The sequence below is a fragment of the Candoia aspera genome, chromosome 10 (genome assembly GCF_035149785.1).
Source record: "Candoia aspera isolate rCanAsp1 chromosome 10, rCanAsp1.hap2, whole genome shotgun sequence".
Classification (NCBI taxonomy): domain Eukaryota; kingdom Metazoa; phylum Chordata; class Lepidosauria; order Squamata; family Boidae; genus Candoia; species Candoia aspera.
In genome coordinates this window covers 10,516,621-10,539,231 of record NC_086162.1, presented here as the reverse complement: position 1 = coordinate 10,539,231, position 22,611 = coordinate 10,516,621, and the positions used below count along the sequence as shown (strand labels likewise).

General features: G+C 48.2%; 1 protein-coding gene across 1 annotated transcript in view; it reads right to left on the bottom strand.

Moving 5' to 3' along the window:
* The window catches only part of MAN1C1 (mannosidase alpha class 1C member 1), a 145,300-nt gene that overhangs the window by 6,038 nt on the left and 116,651 nt on the right, over window positions 1-22,611 (bottom strand). Inside the window, exons 5-8 of the mRNA XM_063311809.1 lie at window positions 15,417-15,511; window positions 9,089-9,212; window positions 4,813-4,906; window positions 315-430 (exon numbers count right to left, since the gene is read on the bottom strand). Of these exons, the coding sequence (XP_063167879.1) occupies window positions 315-430; window positions 4,813-4,906; window positions 9,089-9,212; window positions 15,417-15,511 (429 nt within the window). The remainder of the gene's footprint in view (window positions 1-314; window positions 431-4,812; window positions 4,907-9,088; window positions 9,213-15,416; window positions 15,512-22,611) is intronic.

The following is a 22,611-nucleotide window of genomic DNA, read 5'->3' as shown; positions in this document are numbered from 1 at the left end:
ACAAACTCTGGCAGATAATGAAAACTGGAACCACATGCTTTAAATTTTCTTCTGATGGCTGTGTAGAGATGGGAATTCTGGGAATTGTAAGTCTCATTTGGAAGGCACCCTATTTCTGAACCATGGTGTCCAAACCCAACCTAACATTGGAAGGACACATGGATGGCCTAAGTCTCCCCAATGATTCTGTGCTTAAGGTAAGATCTGAATCTGGGCCACGCATCTCGATCTGCGTGGCTTCTCAGAAAGTATTTGCTGCCGTTCGGTTTGATCTGATCAATTGTAAAAGGATCATGCTTCATTCTTCGCCTTACCTCGAGGGCTTTATCATACATGTTTTTGGCTTCACTATCTTGTTTGTCAGACATGAGCCAAGATTTAATCAGATATTCATAAAAACTGTCCCCGAGGCCACCAATAGAGACATGATCTGCAGCGGTGAGAAGAACAGAACAGCTTGTGATTAGAAAAGTCAAACAATCGCACGGAAGATACTTTGATTGACTAATATTTTATATTACATTTTAACCAACCAGAGAGCAGACTACCTAGTGCAAAAGTTGGACATCTGCACTATGAGGCCTCTAGCTGTTTGAGGTTGTCTCAGAAAAATTAAGTATGCTCAGACCCAATTAGCACTTGGATGGGAGACTACCAGGGCATTCCAGGATTGTAGAGTAGACTTGAGCAGTTGAAAATACATCCCAGAATAAGGCAATGGCAAACCAATTCTGTGCTGTTGCAGAAAATACCCTATAATATGTCTAATTAGTGATCAGGAGTTGAACTTGACTTAAAGCAGTGTTTCTCAACCTCAGCAACTTTAAGATGTGTGGACTTCAACTCCCAGAATGCTGGCTGGGGAATTCTGGGAGCTGAAGTCCACACAACTTAAAGTTGCTGAGGTTGAGAAACACTGGTACAGCACCATTTTTTATGGAAGGGCTGTGGGGCTGATTTTTTCTTTTACCCTGCTGGGTGGGAGGAGGCTTGAAGTAGGTTGCACAGAATAACTTCTAGATTAAGTGGCAAAAAATGGCACTCTGCTACAAATTTGGGCAGTGATGGGGGTGCCAAAACAGGTGCAGCTCGTGCATCTCCAACTCAGGGTGTGTATTGTGGGCCAAATGACCCCCACTCCCCAGAGGAGTCCAGGGGATCTGATGCTTTTGTCAAAATCCAAAAAAGCAGTATCAGCCCCCCACCCCCACCCCTGGCCCTCTTTGCATCACAATGACACACATACACAAGGGGTGGAATTTGCATTGTGACAGTACAACAATGCTTTCATCATTTGCATACCCCACCCCCCCATGGATACAACTGCCTCCCTCAAGCATCTTCTCAAAGGAGTCAAGATTGAATAATTTTGCTCTGTCCGGCAACTTCACTGGAGTTGAGTTAAAGTGAATGTCCAAGCAACATCAGCCAGCAAGCTTCACAAGAGGATTAAGATCTGAATCCATATCTCCTACTCTGAGATACCGTCACCGTAGGAATACTACGGTTTGGCACTGAAAATATATCTGTAAAATACCACAATTTTTCCCGCAGTCTTAGAATTCCTCTGTAGTTCTTCTGGGTGATTTGCGTGACCTTAAAGGCTAGAAACTTGATTAAAAAAAAAAAAAAGGTGTTTAGGAAGCTGGGCTTTGCTCCCAGTACATTTTGCACTCCCTCTGAGTGGGAATAAATATGCTGCCTTATCAATTACTGTCTTTCTCAATCAGCCACTTCTTCCCTTGTGAAGGGAAAGGGAGAACCTTAGTGTCACAACGCAAAACACCCAGGAACATGACTGCATTGCAAGTTCAGAAATTTGCAGGCAGAAAATCTCAGCCACACCATGTAGATGAACTCGCAGCAGCTGGAGAGTTCATCTACATTTGGTAGCGGTTATTAGAGGCACGTGGAGGTAGCAGATTGATGGAGGGGAGGAAGAGAAAACCACGGTGCCAGGTGTGAAGATGTGCCCAGAATACTGAGCGCTTTTCCACCGCTACCTGTTCAGTCTACCCTGCTGCACAACCTTAAAAAACGTTGGACAGATTTATAACTGGAAAAGCACACTGGGGGGAATTTTACATCTCAGCATCAACTCTTCAGGGTATCCAAGGTCATGCAAATCATCTCCCCCCACTAAAAAAAAAATTAGCGAGGGAGTGAGAGAAAGAGAAAGCAGCAGTGAAATTTATCTTCTATGCCATTTAAGCCAGGATGCAAATGTGTACACCCTCGTCTACTGTTAACGTGTGCAACTTCCAGCTGAAACTGAGGTTAATTTATGGTGTGTTTTCAGATTAGCTGGTTTCTTTGTGGCTGATCTGCAATGAAAACCAGCTTTGTATAAGCCTGACTGCATCACATATTGCAAGTGTCAAGATCAGGCACCCTTGGCAATATTTTATTCACGAACTGGACTTCTCGCCTGCCTTTCTTCCAGGAGCAGAAAGTGATTTTCTCCTCCTCCTTCCCCCATTAACAACTCTGTGAGGTAGGGTGGGCTCAGAGAAAGCTTAGGGTGAACTTGGATCTGCCTGGTCCTGTGGCCACAGCAAATAGTCTCTGCCCGTTTTCCCTGTAGCTTCTCTTTAAGCACTCGAGTGCAGCTACCTCCTGTAATATGGTTATCTCAGGCATGGGGAATTACTAAGCAAACTATTTGGAGCAATTGGAAAAGCACTACAGTATTACTCTGGACATTAACGACTGGATTCAAAGCATGTGTAAGTTATTCATTTTTGAAAAGACATTTTTTTCACTAATAATAAAAAATGAGGCAGTATGTTTCCCTTTGGCACAGATTCATGATATTTTGCAAGAGCAGAGTTTTTTTCTCCTGATTTGACATTTCCTTACATGGTTTAATACTGGATATACACGTGGCATGCCTAGATGGTTCATAATGTTTCCCTTCATTTTGGTTTTGCTTATTATTGTTTGTTATTAATTCTGTTTTTGTTTGTTTTTGTTTACAGTTTGCTTCTGCAGTTTCTGTAGTTCCCGTTTTTTTGTATTTCTGTGTATTTTTAGTAACTTGCAATAAAATAAGTTTTAACAAATAAATAAATAAATAAGGTCCTGTCTCCCCTAAGCCTTCTTTCCTCCAGACTGCACCTCCCAAGTTCTTTCAGCCTGTCCTCACAGGAGACATCCTCGCATCCCGCTATCATCTTTGTTGCCCTCCTCCAAATTCTGATAAGCCTGGATTCTCCAGGAACCTGGCTGAAACTCCGTGCAAAGGCTATTCATGAACCCTATATGATTTCTGGTATCAGAGGAAGCACAGTTTTTAATCTCCAGCTTGCAGAGTTTCCAGAAGCCTTGCTGGATGCCAAGCAAGCTGAACCTTCCACCTAAAAGACTGTGCATCTCCTTATGCTCTATGTTTTCCTTTGGTAGTTTGAAATGTAAACCTGTGCTATGTCTCCAGCTCCATCTGTTATTTTTTTTCAAAATGACATTCTTGGCTCACTTATTGGAAAGCGCTCCTAATCTCATTTTTGCATTTCCACCAGTTTCGATACTGCATGAACGGGAGCCCCAGCTGTTACCATTCTAGGTTCCTTCTGCGTGCTCCTCTATGGGATTTCTAATCCATGCTTGCAACTGCAGTAGCTAATTGCTCCAGAAAAGGAGAGGGGGGGGGGAAACTCTCCTAAAAAGGAGGTTGTGTGTCATTGGACGTGCTGGAATTTGCCTATCCTCCTAGGTGGTCTTTTGTGGTCTTGGACATTGAGAGATACTTGGCAAGAAAGACAGCCGGGATGGGTCTCTGACATCCGGTCAAAGGAATTAGTTTGAGATGGCCTGCATAACGACTGCCTTAATTAGCATTAGGGAGGATTATAATTTGGCAGCAAACCTTTCCCTTATTCAGGATTCACACTCATGAGAGTTGCTAGAAGCCTGACACACATTGGTAAGCATCGCTTTGGCTCAGCCAAGAGACCAGTGAGTATGCAAGTAGCTTTATTCTGGACTAGTTGCAATTTCTAAGTACAGGTAGTCCTCACTTAACATCCACAATTAGAACCGGAAACTCTGTCTCTAAACAGTGCGGTCATTATGCATGATGTCATGTGACTGCACCACTGAATGATGGCAGCTCCAGCAGTCCCGGTTTCTATCGTCAAGTGAGGACCACACAGGTCATTAAGTGAGGACGTCACATAACCGCAACTTGATTTCCTTCCGGCTTCTGCATTAACTTTGCTTGTCGGAAACTGGCAGGGAAGGTTGCAATCTGTGATCACGTGACTGCGGGATGCCGCGACAGTCAGAAGTGCAGGTTGGTTGCTGAGCACCTGATTCATGATCGCATGACTGTGGGGTGCTGCGATGGCCACAACTATGAGGACCAGTTGTAAGTACTTCTGCCACAGTGGAGTCCAGCTCCATAATTCATCAGTGCAGATGTTCAGTTCAATAGGCCAGAGTTAGGAGGAGCTGCCTTTATCCTTGCTGCCTTTCCTATCGAAGTGAACCTGTCTGTTTGTTGAGCCACTCATCTTTAATGTTATCAAATGAATCAGTGATGAGATGATGCAGTTACATAATTGCCCCATTTTGTGTGATGAGATTATCATGCATGAGACATCACTTGCCCTTTCCTCTCACCCTGGAGATGTCCATGATTCAACCAAAACTGAACAATACAACTGGACTAAAAAACATTAGAGTTACAACCCCCTTCAGGGACAGGTAGAAGCGTGTGGGCAATATTACACACTCTAGCCCCAAATCCCCCCTCTGCGCTTGGCTTTTTGGTAAGCATCACTTTGGCTCAGCCAAGAGAGTGTGAATACTCACGCTGCACCCAGTTCCCTGTGGCTGGACTGAGAAAGTTTGGATAAAGCCCCTGAGGCTTCTCGATTCTGTTCAGGACTTTGCGGATGTTCATCACCTACAGGAAAATAAAAAATGGCTGTTATGAGCTCTTTGCTATTTTTATAGATGGATGTTTTCTTAACAATGAAATCACCCATCAAGTATTGATGATAACTACTGGCTGGGGATTATTAGTGTTGGTCCAACACATCTGGAAGGCACCGGCTGGGGGTGGCTGGAGAGGGTCATTCACAGGGAAGGCCAACGCTATGCTTGGTTTCTGAATCTGTGGCCTCCAAAAGCAAGCCTTTCTATGGGACTGGCAAAGGGGCCAAAGAATATAAGAATGTAAGCAGTGCCGTGCTGGATTGGACCCTTGGCCCATCTAGTCCAGCAGTCTGTTCTTGCAGTGGCCAACCGACTGCCCAAGGAAGCCCACTAGTCTCCCGGAAGATGGCCTTCAGAGGCAGTCCCACTGCCATCAAGGCCAATAGCTTTTTAATTGGCTTATAAAAGATTTGGAATTGGGGTGGGTAGCCAGGATGCTAAGCTGGCTGCTGATTTCAAACTGTTTGTGGTAATAAAATCAAAACAGGATTGTAAAAAGCTCCAACCAAATCTCTGGATGGGGCACAAAATGACATCAAAATCTACATTGGGACAACCCAATTCACAATACTTTAATAGAACACAAGTTGGCAATGGCAGATCAGGATGGGGATACTGGCATCATGGTGAAGAGCAGAGTAAAAAAATCAGCTAAAAGAAAGGAAACCCCATGCCAGAATAATGAGAAAGGCAACCGAAAATAAGTCAGCCAGCATAACAACTTTATATGGTAAGACTGCATTGGGCATAATGTACAGGTAGTCCTCGCTTAACAACAACTTGTTTAATGATGGTTTGGACTTATGACGGTGCTGAAAAAAAAATGACTTACAACCAGTCCTCACACTTATGACCATCACAGCATCCCCACGGTCATGTGATCACGATTTGGATATTTGGCAACTGGTTCACATTTATGACTGTTGCGGTGTCACGTGGTCACATGATCACCATTTTCAACCTTCCCGGCCAGCTTCTGGCAAGCAAAATCAATGGGGAACCATATAATTCACTTAACAAGCATGTGATTCACTTAACAACTGCTGCAAAAAAAAAAAAGTTGTAAAATTGGGTTGATTTGCTTAATGATCGCTTCACTTAGCAACTGAAATTCTGGTCCCAATTGTGTTGTTAAGCGAGGACTACCTGTATACAGTTAAAAAGAATATTCTGCAAGGAAGGATTATTACAGCAAGTGGTGTTTTGCTTAGAGCAAAGGGGAATAAAGGACTCACACATGGTATGGAAACTGTGGACTGAGAAACATTTTGTTTTGTATTTGTTTTTCACAGGTATCATAATACAGTATTAGACTATGCATCTGAAGCTACTGTACATATGGGGAGATTACAGGCTGATAAAAGGAAAGGCTTTTTTATGCAGTACATTCGCTGGTGGAACTCAATGCCATCAGACGTGGTGATGGATGCCGATTTAGTCAGTTTTAAAAGGAGGCAGGACAAAGTCATTCTAGCCTGGCCAACTGCGCTGCTTTCAACACAGCTGGGACGTGATGGCAGGGGCCATTTTTATTGTAGGCATCCAGTGTCTGAAATCTAATGGTATGTAATGTCCTGGAACGCAAAGGTTTCATGTAGCTATTACTGCTGATCGCTCCACCCTCCGTGGGACGCACTCATGAATGCCATCTGTCTGCCAGCAGATCCCCGAACAGCTGCTTCTGCAGCAGTCCTTCCAAACCAGCCACAGCCAAAGAGACCACAGGATTCCCAAGACAGCGAGAGATGCAAGAGGCAGGCTCCAAGATGTCCCCTGTTGCCAAGCAACCACATCCCAATACCTAGATACGATTTTTGCCCATTTCCCCTTGGCTATAGACCTTCTGGTGGCTGTGGAACCCCTGACCTTGGAAGGTACAAGTAAGGCAATGGTACCAGAGCAACTTTCATGCCAAACTGCAGATGAACGCAAGCTGTTTGCAGGCCCCGTTGTGGGGCACCATAATAACTAAGAGGAGACACGTGTGGCCTTAAAGAAGACTCCTGAAAAAAGACAAAACCAGGCCACCTTCTTGTGTTCAATCCCGCCAATTTCAATACACCTTCATTTTATAGGCAGTGTTTCTAATCAGGCTACAGCCTGTATTTGTTATCACATCCAGCTAATTGGGCCTGATGCAAACTTGATGGGTTCAGCATGACTTATTTTTCTTGGCCATTTGGGGTCAACACCGACTGTGATTAAGTGCCGGGTACAAACCAGGATCCGGAATCCATTGTTTAGAATCGCAGCTTGGGCTGTGTTCTGTTTAAACCTTGTGGCCGCATTCGGCAAACAGGAGTGAAGGCAATCCAACCTCAGGCCCAAGACTGCAAACTGGGCTTTACACTCACAGGGATCAAGTGCTGTTTGTTCCGCTCTTTCATCAACTGTCAGGCTGGCTCCCATTGCACATTAGCGACTACTCATTCTGCCAAAGAATCTGGCATTTCAGTAGCTAGTCGGAGCACGCATGCAGATCAGCGATGCCCCCCCTTTTTTTAAAGAAAGAGGCCCATAAATCTCTGGCTGGGAACTAATGAACTGATAAGCTTTTGACCAAGTCCATTTGCCTCCAGAGGGCTGTTTGCAATTGGCACGCCCTGGGTGCACTTTCATACAGCTTTAGCGTTGACCTATAGCATGTTCTGGGTGGGAGAATCCATTAACAAGACAGTTTTCACATTGATGACTGGACTTAAGTGGATGGTCATTCAACTGACCACTTGGAGAAACACTGGACAGGAGGCCTCCTGTCTCCTACATTAAGGGATATGTCAGGACGAGGCACTTCGTGTTAATCTTAACTTCAACAAAGGTTGCATATTCATAGTCATTGAGGTTGCATATTCATAGTCTCCACTCCTGTGGTGTTCCCTTCCTTGTTTCCAACTTTGCCTTTCCCAGCTACTTTCCCCTTCCCCTCTCATCTTCTCCATCTAAGCCCCTTTATTTTCTCTGTCCTCCAGCACATCTTCTGGGCTAGCCCTTTTTCTCACCCTCTGTTTCATTTGTGTCTTATTTCTCCATCTGGCTTCCTGCTTCCCTAGTATTTTTCCTCCCTCTCTCACTGCCTCTCCCTCCCCAATTTCTTTTGGCATCCTAGCCATCCCTTTCCCTCTTTGCAAGCAGGCAGATGGGTGCCTTAAGTTGGATTATCTCTTAGGAATCAGCTGTTCTCCAGTCACATCTTAGAACAGTGCAGAAATGCAGAACTTCTGCAATCTTTGGGGTCATTTACAGTGTTCGGGGACAACCTGTCTTGGTTGCACTGGATGCCAGTTCTAATCTTAACAGGACGTCTTTGTCTCCTTCAGACTCTGGGCTACTCTGGTGGATAGTAGCTGCCTTACAGCAGCGAGCTTCTCATTCCCCTACTCAATTGTAGGAACGTAGGGAAGGAAAGATCAAACCTATATGACTGCTGGCAAGATGTGACCCCCAAAGAATTCCAGGACTGTGCTGAGGAAGGACATGAAATAATCACCAGATGTAAAGTGTACCCACAGCTACTACCAGCTCTCAGCATTAATCATCCCACGCTCTTCAACAGCTTCTTCTGAATGTTCAAAAAGTTTGGCAGGAGCAGGACTTGGGCCTCCACCCCCTTTGGAAAAAGTCCCACTGCTGTGCAACTGCTCACAGAAGGAACAGAAGGAGCTGTTAGAGGGAAAGGGAGACCTTCTAAAGAGTTCACTGATCTGCAATGTCTTCCTTATGTTGAACAGCAGCTCTTTTGCTGGCAGTCAGAAGGTGCCTCAGCACAACTGGCAGGGGTGAGCCAAAATGCTTAACCCAAAGAAGTCCCCGGGTCTCAGCTTCCGAGTGGATAGCAACTGCTCCCTGGTGCCTCGCAGAAGCATTTCACAGGTTCTCTGCCACAGCCAGGAGCAGAAGCGGCACGCTTGGTTCAGAACTGCCAGACTGATTATTGGGGCTGGGACAGGGTGGAGGTGTGAGATTCCTGCTTCTCAAATCTGGGCCCTTGTCACACACAACAAAGTGAATTTCATTGGGCTGTTTCAGGTGCCTGTGAGAGTGTGTGTTTGTGTTGGGGGAGGTGGTGGCAGGTGAGAGGAAGGCAAGGAACCATTTCACATCAATGGATAAGAGAAAGGGGAGGGAGGGAGGGCGGAACAGGGATACTTGCCTTTTCGGTATATATTGAATTTCCAGACAGTTCTGAGAGGTGCAGAAACTCTAAGTGGAGGCTCCCAAATTCGGCTAAAATGCTGCTTCCTGCTGATGCCCATCCCCAGCTCCAGCTCATGCCACTGGGGGGAACAGAAAAGGAAAAAAGCTAAGCACACATGGAGTGGGACTGCCAGAGTTCTTCCCTTTCCAAGCTTGATTCAGCTCTAGGTGACTGATTCTCCACAGGGCTGAGCCTGTAGACCATTGCCTCTTTATTCCAGTGTTTCCCAACCGTGGCAACTTTAAGATGGGTGGACTTCAACTCCCAGAATTCCCCAGTCATGCTGGCTGAGGAATTCTGGGAGTGGAAGTCCACACATCAAGTTGCCAAGGTTGGGAAACACTGGAATAAAGAGGCAAACACTGATTTATTCATTAGTCATTTGTTAATGTATACCCCAGCCTTCCCCTCCACGCTCTTGAAAAACACTGGGCTAGACTGGCCAAAAATCCAATCATGGACTTCTGTGGTAGAAAAGGCCCCTTGAACCTAGGATGTTTGAAGCCCAAATCTCTCCAGATGCCACTTTCACCCATCTCCTTATTTCTAGCAACTTAGCTGAGAATAACAGAGTGCAATCTTTGGTGTCTGGGATGAAGCCACACCTGCAGAAAAGGCATTTGGTGTGGCTGCATGCCAGAAAACCAACAGACAGCACAGACAGCTGATACATGGATCTGCAGTACTTAGCAGAGAGGGGTAGAAGGAGTCTCACGCACACTGCTTTCTTTTTAACACTGCCACTGTTCCCCTGTATTTGCTGGCAACAGAAATAGGATGTGTTTATAAAGGCCCATAGGATATGAAGTCTGGTAAGTCACATGAAGTGTAGCAGCTTTGAATACAACGCGCATCTTGACATGTGTGACAGTGCATTTAGAAGGGATGTAAACAGCGGGGGGTAACTTTGCCATTGGAAGAGGCAGCAGGGACAATTTGCAAGCAAACATCTAGCGCTTTAGATCCAAGGCCCGAAGCAATGCAATGAACATTCTGGTTTTGCCAAATGATGTGGGAGCCCTTGGTTTGCAGGCATGTTACAGGGAGTTAAGAAAGGGCACAGCAATCATAGGAACTTTCCTGGACTTTGCTTCTTTACTCATCTTCTGCAATCACCCAACGTAACAGTTTTGATTAAGATCATCTCAACCTCTGCAGAGCAGCCTATATTTTTAGGGTTGGGTTGAAAATAGCCTCCATAATTGTTGGCTCGAGAGAAGTTCAATGACTGTCATTTCAAAAGCAGGAAGACTTGATCCCAGCATCTCTTGATTAGCACGGGAGGCAGATTGTGGTTAAGGCTTCTCTCTCGTAATGACTATTATCACGGGTATGATTATCTGAAGGGAGGAATTACTGTTGCTCCAGCCGGGGAGACAGCAGATGGCGCTAAGAGGTTTGTGCAATAAACTCTGGAGGACCGCCACTTCAAGGTTTAAAAATAAAAACTCACGTGTTGAAATGCCAAGTTCTTTCTTTGACTAGGACTTGGGGAAATAAGATGGCATTTGGGTGCAGATTGAGACTTCTAGCTGAACCACAGCTATCGCCACAGAGGATTATGGGTTAAATCCACCTCAAATCTGCCTTAAACCTGGCCATCTCAGGGAGTTACATTACAAGTGGTCTGGAGAGAAGACAGGATTGGGGGGAAAAATCATCGAGTGGATCTGCCAACGGCTATGAGGATATTTTTGAGTCTCCCTATTCAGAGAAGTGCAACCTGAAGAACAGCCATTGGAGGACAAATAGCTTGCTGCTTTCACCCCTTGGTCATTGTGTCCTAAGAACCCGGCTGGAAACAAAATGCTAGACTTTGGACCGATCCAGGAGAGCAATGATTGCCTTTATATGCTGTCTTTTGCTGGTCTGTGTGTCACAGACAGGTTTGGCTGGGTCACACTTGCCAAAGGGCAAAAGTTCACTCATGGTGGCAAGCCAAACTGTGGAAGCTTGGGATAGACCATCCTTCTGTCTTCAACAGCTGGACTGCTTTGGAATGTCTTGATGTCATGGTTTGTGAGAAAGACCTTAAGAGATGGAGGGAAGAGATGCTGCCTAGGGAATGGTCAGATAAGAGAGGGCATAGCCTTCAGCTGCATAATGGGCAGAGAAAGAGGCTCAGAAGGGACCCTCCCTAACTTCTCAGGCTGTAAAGGAGACAGCAGGAGATTTGTACTTTCAGACTTGCAACATTATGTTAACATAACCTTACAATACAGTAGAATTAGCTCATCTGGTCATGTTTTCTGTCTGGTCTACCTGGGAAGGCTGACACTTGCACACCAACACCCCAATACCCTTCCACTTTGCACTATACAATCTGAAAAATGGCAGGGTCAAACCCAGGATCTTTGAAAAGGCAGCCAGGGATCTCAGGACACAAATTCCTGAGCACCTGTGCACCTACTTGCCCACCCAGCACCTTTAGCAACCTTTGAAGGCAGGATCGGCCAACTTGCAGAACTCCGAGTCTCAGTTTGTTAGGTTTCATAAACATACATTTTATTATTAGTTTTGTATCTTGACTTTTGTTCAGAAGGTCTACCTTGTGAAGTATTTGGGCTAAGAGAGAATGATGGGCCCAAAGTCACCCAGGGAATTTTTGTGGCTGAAGGGGGACTAGAACCTGGGTCTTCCTGCTCCTGGGAGTCCAGCATCTTCACCACTACATTACCTTGACTGTTAGGCTGCGAAAGAGTGGTAGGCCCAAAGTCACCCAGGTTGCTTCCATAGCTGAAGGGGGACTAGAACCTGGGACTCCCTGCTCCTAGTTCAATACCTTCACTGCTACATCAAGCTCCACTGGCTAAACTAGAACACCACAGGTGTCCCATCATTATTCTAAGGCATGCTGACAATCCATCTTTCCTCCCCACTGGTCTTTCTTCTTACTTGGATACTCTGGTCGTCACATTCATTTGGGTTGGTTCACCACCCAAGGTGATGATACCAACAGGTGTTTCTTGCAGGTTAACTTCAATATGGACCAGGGTTTCTCAACCAGGGTTCTGTGGAACCCTAGGGTTCTGCGAGAGGTCACTAGGGGTTCCCTGGGAGATCACGATTAATTTAAAAAATTATTTCAAATTCAGGCAACTTCACATTAAAGAGGTCAGTTTCATTCTTTATGTTTAGCTTAAGAACACTGTTAATGCATATATACAGGCCTACCCATGAAACAAATATAATAATTTTGTAACTTCTGGCCTATATTGGAGCCAGGGGTTCTCCAAGGCCTGAAAAGTATTTCAAGGGTTCCTCCAGGGTCAAAAGGTTGAGAAAGGCTGATATAGACTATTCTCATTCTCTGAGCTGGCCTGGCTGCACATTTTCAAATGAATGAGGATGGAGCACTAAATTTAAAATTGCCCTTCTTCCTTCTGGCATTCTCAAACTGATCACCCTTTTATTCTCTCCACTGGCCTCCCTCTGGGCTTCTAAACTTGGGTTCTAAGTATGAAGGCCCATGTAAGCTCCTGGCTTGGCTTCACAGAGAATGCTATGTTAATTCTCCATCCTCAAAAAACGAACCCAAGTTATACATACAAATACCAAGCTCAACTTTTTAGTATTGTTTCTTAAAAATTTATGTCATTTTAGTTTCTTAAGATGGTGGTTGCTTGGCAATACATTTTCAGTAATATGCAGCAAAACAAGATTAATAGGGTCAAAGCATAAGGAATTTCTTGTGTCATAAATCACGTTTGGTTCGCCTCCAGTAAGAGGTCCAAGTTATTCTTTTAAATTATAGAAAACTGAACAAGGGAGAAAGAGAGAGACTCTTCTTGGTCTGTTTGTACCTGTTTGGTTAACAGCAGGAGAACCTGTGCTGATTGCCTTCCCAGCCAGACTTCTGATCATCAAAATCACTACATTTTGCTCAATGTTCCCCTTTTGTTCTTCAGGATTAGGCCCCCCTGCATGCTCCTTGAGCACTCTCACAACTTCTGCACTTCCTAATCAAGGCACATTCTTCTTTTGGAGACCTCCAAGTATCTCAGTGCTAGCCAAGGTCACTGGCAAGAAATTTGGGGATGTCTACTTCGGGGTGATCAACCTGCAGGACCTTAGCTTAAATTTCAGCTGAAGGGAGGGAGGGATTGCCATGCCCTGACAAATTATTGAATGACCCAGGAAGTCTAGAGCAGTGTTCCTCAACCTCAGCAGCTTTAAGATGTGTGGACTTCAACTCCTAGTATTACCTAGCCAGCTGCTGAGGTTGAGAAGCACCGGTCTAGAGTGATATTCTCACTGTCCCAAGGACTTTCACCAAGAAATATCATAGGTATGACATTCAAGGCGAAGATTAATTGCTGTCAGGATTCAGGCTGACAATTCAAAAAGCAAAAATTAGGCCTTGTTTAGAAGAACATGCTGAACTAAACCTTGAGGATAAAGCCAAACCAGAGAGGTTACAGAAATGTGGTGAGATGAAAGGAAGGTGAAAAATAAACGAGCAGAGAGCTAAATCACTTATTCATTTTCATCCAGCTCTTTCTCTCTGCTGAGGGCAGTGGTTCCCCAAGATCTCAGGCAAGGATCTTTCTGATACCTCCCACCCCCACAACATAGAGATGCCTTCAGTAGGAGATGCCAGGAAGTGAACCTGGGATCTCAAGTATGCAAAACGTAATGCTGTTATTAAACTTTTAGCCTCTCCATGAAAAAGAAAATCCTAAAATAGAAGTACTTGTTTGCTTTGGATTAGGGAAAATCCCAGGAAATCCCACAACTCAAAATGAAACAGGAATTACAGCCATGTGCAAAAACTTGGATTTTAGCTGCTGCCTCCTGCTGTTGCAAAAATTAGGGAGTTAACTATTCTTTTTCTTTTACTGCAGACAGTTGAGCAACCTCATTTAAAAACCAAATAAATGCTGGTTCGTGAATGGATGCATCTTTGAATTGCTACTTCCTTTGCAATTTTCAAATACATTTCTGTTATCATGACAGCAAGACATTTATCTTAAGGACCTAACAGCCAACATTTTCAGGTTTTGGATTGCATTAGCACCCATTTTGTTCCTAAATTTAAATACCTACATTTGCCAAGAACCAAGAAAAGGAAGCATTCAAAATATTCCTTCAACAGTTCTAAAACTTCTAAAGTAACAAAGGCAGGCACACACAGACTGGCTGGCCACTGTGAGACAATCCTTGTCAGGAGGTGGTAGAAGTAGGTGTGATCCCAAATAGATGTGGGTCTTTTGGACAGTGGTTGTCCCAAAGCTGTACTCTCTTTCCCTAACAGAACAGCGGCTGGATTCTTCCAGGTCAGCTATGGATCTTTCACAGGCCTCTCAGAAATAGGATACTTCCCACTTCATTTTTAGAAGATGCAAACATGCCATAATTCCACTGCCCAAAGCCCCAATTCCCCTCCCTTCCCCAGCTGCCACACATGGGTGAGAGAATAAGGAAGCATTTCTTAAACGGGGGAGACAAATTGGCTGGAGGGTTGAGCAAATGCTGCCAGGAAGAAAATGAGGTCTGTCTGGGAAGCCGTTCTTGAGGGAAACCTGGCAATGGAGAATGGCGTACAATTTGGAAAAAGGCGAAACTGAGAGAACAGCTGGGAATGTGTGAACACAAAAACCATGGTGCTGAGAGGGGTTAGGACTGCAGAGAACAAACATGCTGAAGCAGAAAATGATTCTCCGTTCACTTCCGAGGGAGACTCAGAAATTAGTAAACTGTGCCAAGTTTGGTTTCAGTTCAGGCCAATCTTCTCCAGCCCAGCAGTTTCTTCTATATTAGTTTCAAGTTCCAATTATCAGCCAGAAGAGCTGCAGTCAATTGGTGATGACAGAAACTGGATCTGGAAGGTGTCAATTCAAGTAACTAGGGGAAGGTTGGTCTGAGTCATCCTGGTTTCTGAAACACCTGGGTACCCAGTCATATGGGGAGGAACACCTGCCCGGTGAACAGAAAACAGCCTCTAGGAGGCGGTCCTCTTGTTTTGGGAGAAGTTCGGGATCTAAGCCAATGAGAATCCCACTGCAAGAATTTACAGGAAAATTCTCCAAACTAGGTTGGGGTGATAAATAATTGGGAGCCCTCCAGATGTCTGGAGCCTAAAACTCCCAGAATTCTCAGCCCCCACACATCTGGAAGGTGCCAGGTTGGGAGAAATCTGGGAGAAAGCCATCCATGTTTTGCAGGTGAGTTTCTGACGGCTTCTGTTTGGCTCCTGCTGAAAACAGTGTTGTTTAGTTCGATCCAAGTAGGGTTTCTCCTCCTGTGCTCTATTTGTTAGCAATAATATATTACTGTTCCTTGCCTGCCCAGGTTGATGACTCCCCGTGGAATTCCTGTTGGTGTGTTGAAGGCCGGGATAAGCTTCTCCCCAAGTTCTAGAGCTTTGCTCTTGAAGACCTGTTTGAAGGAAGAGAGTAGGCAGTCAGAAAGCAGATAGTAAATTGAGTTGGATTCCTAAATGTAAATCTCCATATGTCCAGCCACTCAGAGGTACTTCAAGAGAAATAGATTTGGATGGCAGTCCCTGCAGACTACCGTTCCTTTGCCCAGACTGAACGGCTGTTAGCATCTTTTCTCAGTGTGAATGTAGTTAAGCTCCTGTTGACAACTAGAGCACAGGTGTCAAAAAAAAAAAATCATGAAAATAGATGAGACAGAAAATAGATGAGAATCCATCTCACAGCTTCCACTGCAGGGGCAACAAAAATCTTATTTCTTTGCCATCACTCCAAGCTCGAGCCACAGTAATGGCTTTTGGATGGTGACTTTTGGAACAGCCTAAGAGCAGGGTGCCTAAGTGGGCCTGATCTTTAATAGGCATTAGAAAAGTTGATGCCCAGTCCATTTCAGATGAATAGGTGCTAATCTTGATTTTTATCAGTTAGTGTTCTTTTGCTGTCCCTGTTGTGTTAAAAAATGTTGTTTCAATTAACAGGATTCTATCTATTTTATTATTTTATTATTTCAACATTTTATCTTATAAACCGAAACAGCTTTATAAAGTTGTAATGAGGAAGTAAGGAACTTTCATTTAGTTTTTCAAGGATTCATATTCAATCCATGCCTACTGTGAACTGTTCAGGCAATATCCAACATGGACAAGCCAATTCACCAATTACAGAAAAACCCATGTTAAAGAGAAGATAAAATCCAGACTGAAAGTGACTTCAGATAAGAAAAATCCAGCCTCTTGAACTTCAGGAAAAAACAGAAGGTCCCAAATAGCTGGGATGCAGCACATAACTTTGCACGTGGAAAACCCTGGAGAACATCCAGTTAAAAGGATCATTTGGGTTTTTCAAACTCTTCTGTGGAACCCAAAGGGATGCACAAGAACTTGATGGGGTGCCATTAGAGACTAAGGGGAAAGAAATAAAGTTCACTCAAACACAGGCCAGGGGTATCATAGCAACTTATTTAAGATCCAGTGGAAAAGGTGGGCATGTTCTCCAACAAATAAAGTGCCACAGCTACCACTTTGCAGACCAGAAGTTTTAAGTTCGTGCCTTGACAAGGCTGTTTTCATTCAGCTGAGGAAAATATGAGAATGAAGTTCCTATTTGGAGGGGTGGGAAATTTCCAAGTGTGTCCCTGGACCAAATATTCATGCAAAAGGGACAAATCAGGCTTCAGGAGACAGACATGGGAATGGGGGGGGGGGCAAAATCCAGCAATACCTGTTCCCAGCATAGACAGTCAATGCATCAACACCACATAGCCGTTTCCTAACAGCTCACTCCTTTACATGTCTCTTGAACCCAGCGTCAACACTTAAATTCTAAACCATCTGAACAATTCCCTGTTCTAGTCAGTTTCTCATTTTTTTTACCAACTTGCAGAGCATAGCTTCTCCCTGTTCTCCATCTGCTCCCACCACCACAGAAACTGAACGTGCTGAAAAGAGAGAAGCTGCATCACTCTGCAGATCTATTAATCAAGAGATTACTTGTTATAAAGGGAAGGATGTTAAGTGATTTGCAGAGGTACCTGCAGGATCCAAAGCTTTTGTCTAAATGAAGAAAGCGGCACTGCCAAGCCCACAGTAGTAAGGCTTTACTTGTAAGAATTAAGTAACAAAGACAGTTTTGAAGAAAAGCTTCACAGCCCACTTTGCTTTGCTGTTTCAAAAGACCAAAAGCTGACCGTATAACACTTTTGCACACAGGTGTCTTATAATCTGTCACTGGGACCACGCAGCTCCCTTGTTCTAATATGCAAAACCACAGCAGGAGGCAAACTTCTGCTTTGCTTCAGTTTCTGTCCTAGAAATTTTGTGCAACCTTTCTGCACCATCAAAAATATATAGTGCAATCAGTCTCTGTGTGTCATGAGTGCCGTTGAGCTAAAGTCATCAGCGCAATGGCACTCATGACAATGACAAGGAAATAGGTGAAGGGGTACAAGTTAAGTAGCCATCAACCCACAACGACTAACGGCTAACAAACAATAGATAAACGGATCACGGAGCCACCCAAGCCATCAGCGGCAATACAACGGGGATCGCCCAGCTGAAAGCAATCAGCAGAAGAATGAAAACCTGAGGATGGGCGATCCTGGAAACCCTCAACCAATGGCAGGGCAACGCATGGGACAAAGGGGGGTGACGTGACCGAGAGCGAGGGGGCGCTGACCGGCGCGGGGTATTTAAACCCCGCACCGGCGCGCTCCTGTCACTCTCAGCTTTTTTCTACCAACGTTGTACCTACCCTGAAATAAACCAGAGCCTGCTTTGCAAACCAGTGTCTGAACGTTACTCAGAGGTAGGCAGCGCATGACATAAAGCTGAGAGTCATAAACTCAGCCTCGCCGAGCCCCACCGGACGACAACGAGCCGCGGGAGGAGTAGACGGCGAGAAGACCAGCAAGATGAGGCCGGAACGACGCGGGCAAGGAGGGCGAGCCGCGCGGCAAGAGACAGAGGAGGACCGACCGAGGCCAGAGGCACCGCGGACTCCCGGAGCCATGGACGCCCACCCCACCCGACCCGAGCCTCAGCTCCAACCCCAAGGGGAGATGGCGACGGAGGCAACCCGACCGCGGGAGGGAGCAGCACGACTTCCGAAACCAGCGGAGGACCCCGCGCCCCACATCGCACCCCAGCAACGGGCGTGGAGCGACAGCCCCACGATGCTCGACACGGAGGAGGACGACGGAGACACCCATCAGACGGAGGAGGAAGCGGACCCGCGGCGGAGGGACGATGAACCCCACCGGCAACCCACCCCCGAGGACGCGCCAACGGAACCGGCCCCAGCGGCGGCGCGGGCTGTGGACGAGGAGGCACGAGCTGAACTCGCGGCCATGCGGGCTCAGCTGACGGAACTCCGGACCATGCTCCAGGCGCTCATGCCCCCCGCGCCACCCAACGACGTCCCCGCACAAGCCCACACCCCGAGCGAAGCACCGAACACACACGGGCCAGCGGAGAGCCAGCAGACGGCACAGGCGGCCGACACCACACCCCGGGAAGCGAGAGGCGGGGCCGCACAAAACGCCCGGGCCCCAAAGGACTTCCCCATCTTCTTCGATGGGACCCCCTCAAAACTCTCGTTTTTCGTGACCAACGCTAGGGAGTTCATGGGGAGGCACGGACACTCCTATGACTCCGAGGCCGACAAGATCGCCGCCGTGGCGATCAAACTCCAAGACAGGGCGGCGGACTGGTACGTCCAACTGTACGAGTCCAGCTCCCCCGCCCTCGCCACCTTCCCTGCTTTCATCAAAGAGATGAAAACCTACTTCGAAGACCCCCTAGCTAAAGTACGGGCGAAAAGCGCACTCCAGAGACTTAAACAGGGCACACGCACGGTCCCTGACTACGCCCTGGAGTTCAAAGCCCTCGCGGGAAAGGTCTGCGACTGGTCTGAGACCACCCTGCTGGAAATCTTCAAAAGGGGGCTCAACCGCGACGTTCTCCAATGGGCCCTCTACCGCGACGACCCAGAAACGTTACACGGGTGGATCCACCTCGCGGGAAAAGCCGAACACGCGCACCGCACCTTCCTGATGACAACCACGGAAGACACAAACTATGTCGGGAAAAAGGTACCCGCACCACACGGGGGGATGGCCGGCCCCATATACCCAAAAAAGAAGTTCAACCGGGAGCCCTGCGGGAGGTGTGGCAAATTAGGGCACAAGACGGCGGATTGCTTCGCCAACCGACCGCCGACCAGCGCGCCCAAGCCCGCCCCGAAAATTAGCCCCAAACCACCCAACCCGGGGCCGCCCCCTCACCGCCGAATGACCGTGGCCACAGCGACACCGGAAGAGGGCTGGGACACTTACTGGGGGGAAGAGGACAATACCGACCCCGACCAGCCGGCGGGAAATGCTCCCCGCTTGCTCTGAGACGCGTGGCGAGGCAGGCGGTGGGACAGCAACGCGGACCACCTCAACGAAACGACAAAAGCTCCGTAATATTGGCAGCAATTCAACTCTCTGCCGGCAACGGAGCCACCACGGCCGCGGCACTAGTGGACTCGGGGTGCTCAAAAAACCTCATCCACCCCGACCTAGTCGCCAAACTCGACCTCCGCTGCTTCCCCCTCCCCACGCCGCTGGCATTCCACCAGCTGGACGGCTCTACAGCGGGAGGGAAACCAGCCACGCTACAAACCGAGCCGGTCACCCTGCAAATGGGCACTCACACCGAGCGCACGTCGTTCGTAGTCACGCCCATCGGACGGCCCATTGCAGTCCTGGGGATGCCATGGCTCGCGAAAAACAACCCGCGGATCAACTGGGCGACCCGCACCTTCACATTCGGCGACGGCGAGTATCGAGCACCAGTACCAGCTGGCGAAAGCAACCCCACGGTAGGACGAGCGGAGGCGACCACACAAGACAACGCCGCTACCACAGCAGACCTACCGGAACAATACGCCGACTTCTCCGAGGTCTTCGGAGAGGCAGAGGCAGACCAACTACCCCCCCACCGCAAGACGGATTGCCGGATCGACCTACTGCCCGACGTCCCCCTACCTAGACCAAAGATCTATTCGATGACCCCGAAGGAGATGGCAACCCTCCGGGAGTTCATCGATAAAAACCTAGACAGGGGATTCATAGAGCCAGCGTGCTCACCGGTCGGAGCCCCCGTCTTATTCCGGGAGAAGAAAGACGGGACCCTACGGCTCTGTACCGACTACCGGGGCCTAAACGCGGCTTCCCTGTCCAACAAATACCCCTTACCCCTGGTGAAGGACATGCTCGCCCACCTGTCCACGGGCAAAGTCTTTTCCAAATTGGACCTGCGCGAGGCGTACTATCGCATCCGAATCAGGGAGGGGGACGAATGGAAGACGGCGTTTAACTGCCCCCTAGGCGCGTTCCAGTACAAGGTACTGCCCTTCGGACTCGCGGGGGCCCCTGGGGTGTTCATGCAGCTCATCAATGAGGTACTGCATGAACATCTGTTTAAAGGGGTCCTGGTCTACATCGACGACGTCCTCATTTACACAAAAACATACGAGGAACACGTAACCTTAGTCAGGCAAGTCCTCGACAAGCTCAGAAGGGCGCAGCTCTATGCAAAGCCCACAAAGTGCGAGTTTCACAAAGAGCGCCTAGACTATTTGGGGTATCGAATCTCCGGGGACGGCATCGAAATGGACCCCGCAAAAGTCGAAGCGGTGCTAAACTGGGAGCGGCCCCGCAACAGACGGCAACTACAGAGCTTCCTGGGATTCGCGAATTTCTACAGGTCCTTCGCCCGGGGGTTCGCTGAGATAGCCCTCCCCTTAACGGACCTCCTCAAAACCAAAGGGGTGGGGGACACCCGACGCGCCAAGAACCCAGGCACAGTGCTGAATTGGACTCCCGCGTGCCAGACCGCATTCGACAAGCTGAAAGCGCTGTTCACGACGGAGCCAATCCTCGCGCACCCGGACCCAGAACGGCCGTTCGTGGTCCAAGCCGACGCCTCAGACTTCTCCCTGGGAGCCATCCTGCTACAAAAAGACCCCACGGGGCTCCTGAAACCATGCGCCTACCTGTCAAGGAAGTTCTCCGAGACAGAGAGGCGATGGCACGTCTGGGAGAAAGAAGCCTTCGCGGTGAAATCGGCACTAGAGACATGGCGTCACCTACTCGAGGGAGCCACCCAACCATTCGAGGTCTGGACGGACCACCGGAACCTCGAGGCCCTACGAACGCCTAGACGCCTTAGCCCAAAACAGGTCCGATGGGCCCAATTCTTCAGCCGCTTTGATTTCCAGCTGAAGTTCATGCCGGGAAAGAAGAACTTTCTGGCCGACGCCCTCTCCCGGCTGCCCCAAGACGAAGAGCCCGCCCCAGACACCATTGGGACGGTCCTATCCGCCTCGCAACTGGGGATGGCCGTGACCACCCGAAGCGGCGCACGGAGGCAGCTCGACGCTACGGCGCAGCCGACGGCGGGACAACCGGCGACGGAAAGAAGGCAACCGCAACTACCAGGGGGAATGCGCACGGACCTCGCCGCCGCCCTCAAAACCGACCCCTGGTTCCGGGCAAACCCCGACAAGGTAACAATGGCGCAAGACCTGGCATGGGGGGAAGGCAGAATCTACGTCCCGGACTCGCAACGCCAGGCGATCTTGCATAGGTCACACGACGCCAAGCAAGCGGGACACTTTGGGTTCCTCAAGACCCTACACCTAACGCGGCGCCAATTCTGGTGGCCCGCGCTCAGGCGAGACGTAAAAACCTACGTGGCGTCCTGCCCAACGTGCGCTAGGGCCAAACGGGCACCAGGCAAACCCGCGGGGCTACTGCAACGGGTGGCAGAACCCTCCCGCCCATGGGAGGAAATCTCTATGGATTTTATAGTGGACCTCCCACCCAGCCAGAAGAAAACGGCCATTTGGGTGGTGAAGGACTACTTCTCAAAGCAGGCCCACTTCATCCCCTGCACGTCGGTCCCATCCTCGCAACAACTAGCCAAACTCTTCCTCATCCACGTGTACAGGCTACACGGATGTCCCGCACGTGTGGTGACCGACAGGGGCACACAGTTCACCTCCAAATTCTGGCGGGCCTTCCTGAAGCTGACGGGGACCCAACAGGCCCTGTCTACGGCTTGGCATCCGCAGACGGACGGAGCCACTGAGGTTCTTAATGCCACCTTAGAGCAATTTATACGATCATATACGAACTACCACCAAGACGACTGGGCTGAACTGCTCCCGTTCGCCGAAGTCGCATACAATAACGCCGTCCACACGAGCACGGGGAAAACCCCGTTCGAAGTAGTCTCGGGGCGCGACTTCGTCCCCATCCCGGAGCTACCTCAACCCCCGGAACCCCAGGTGGACGCCAGCGACTGGGGACGGAAGATCGCGGAAGCATGGCCAGTAATCACGGCGGCGCTAAAGGAGGCACAGGCTGCTTACAAAGAGCAGGCCGACAAGCACCGGCGCCTACAACCGACGTTCCAGGCGGGGGATATGGCCTATCTCTCCACCAAGTTCCTAAAGTCAACCCAACCCTCGAAAAAACTGGGGCCTAAGTACATC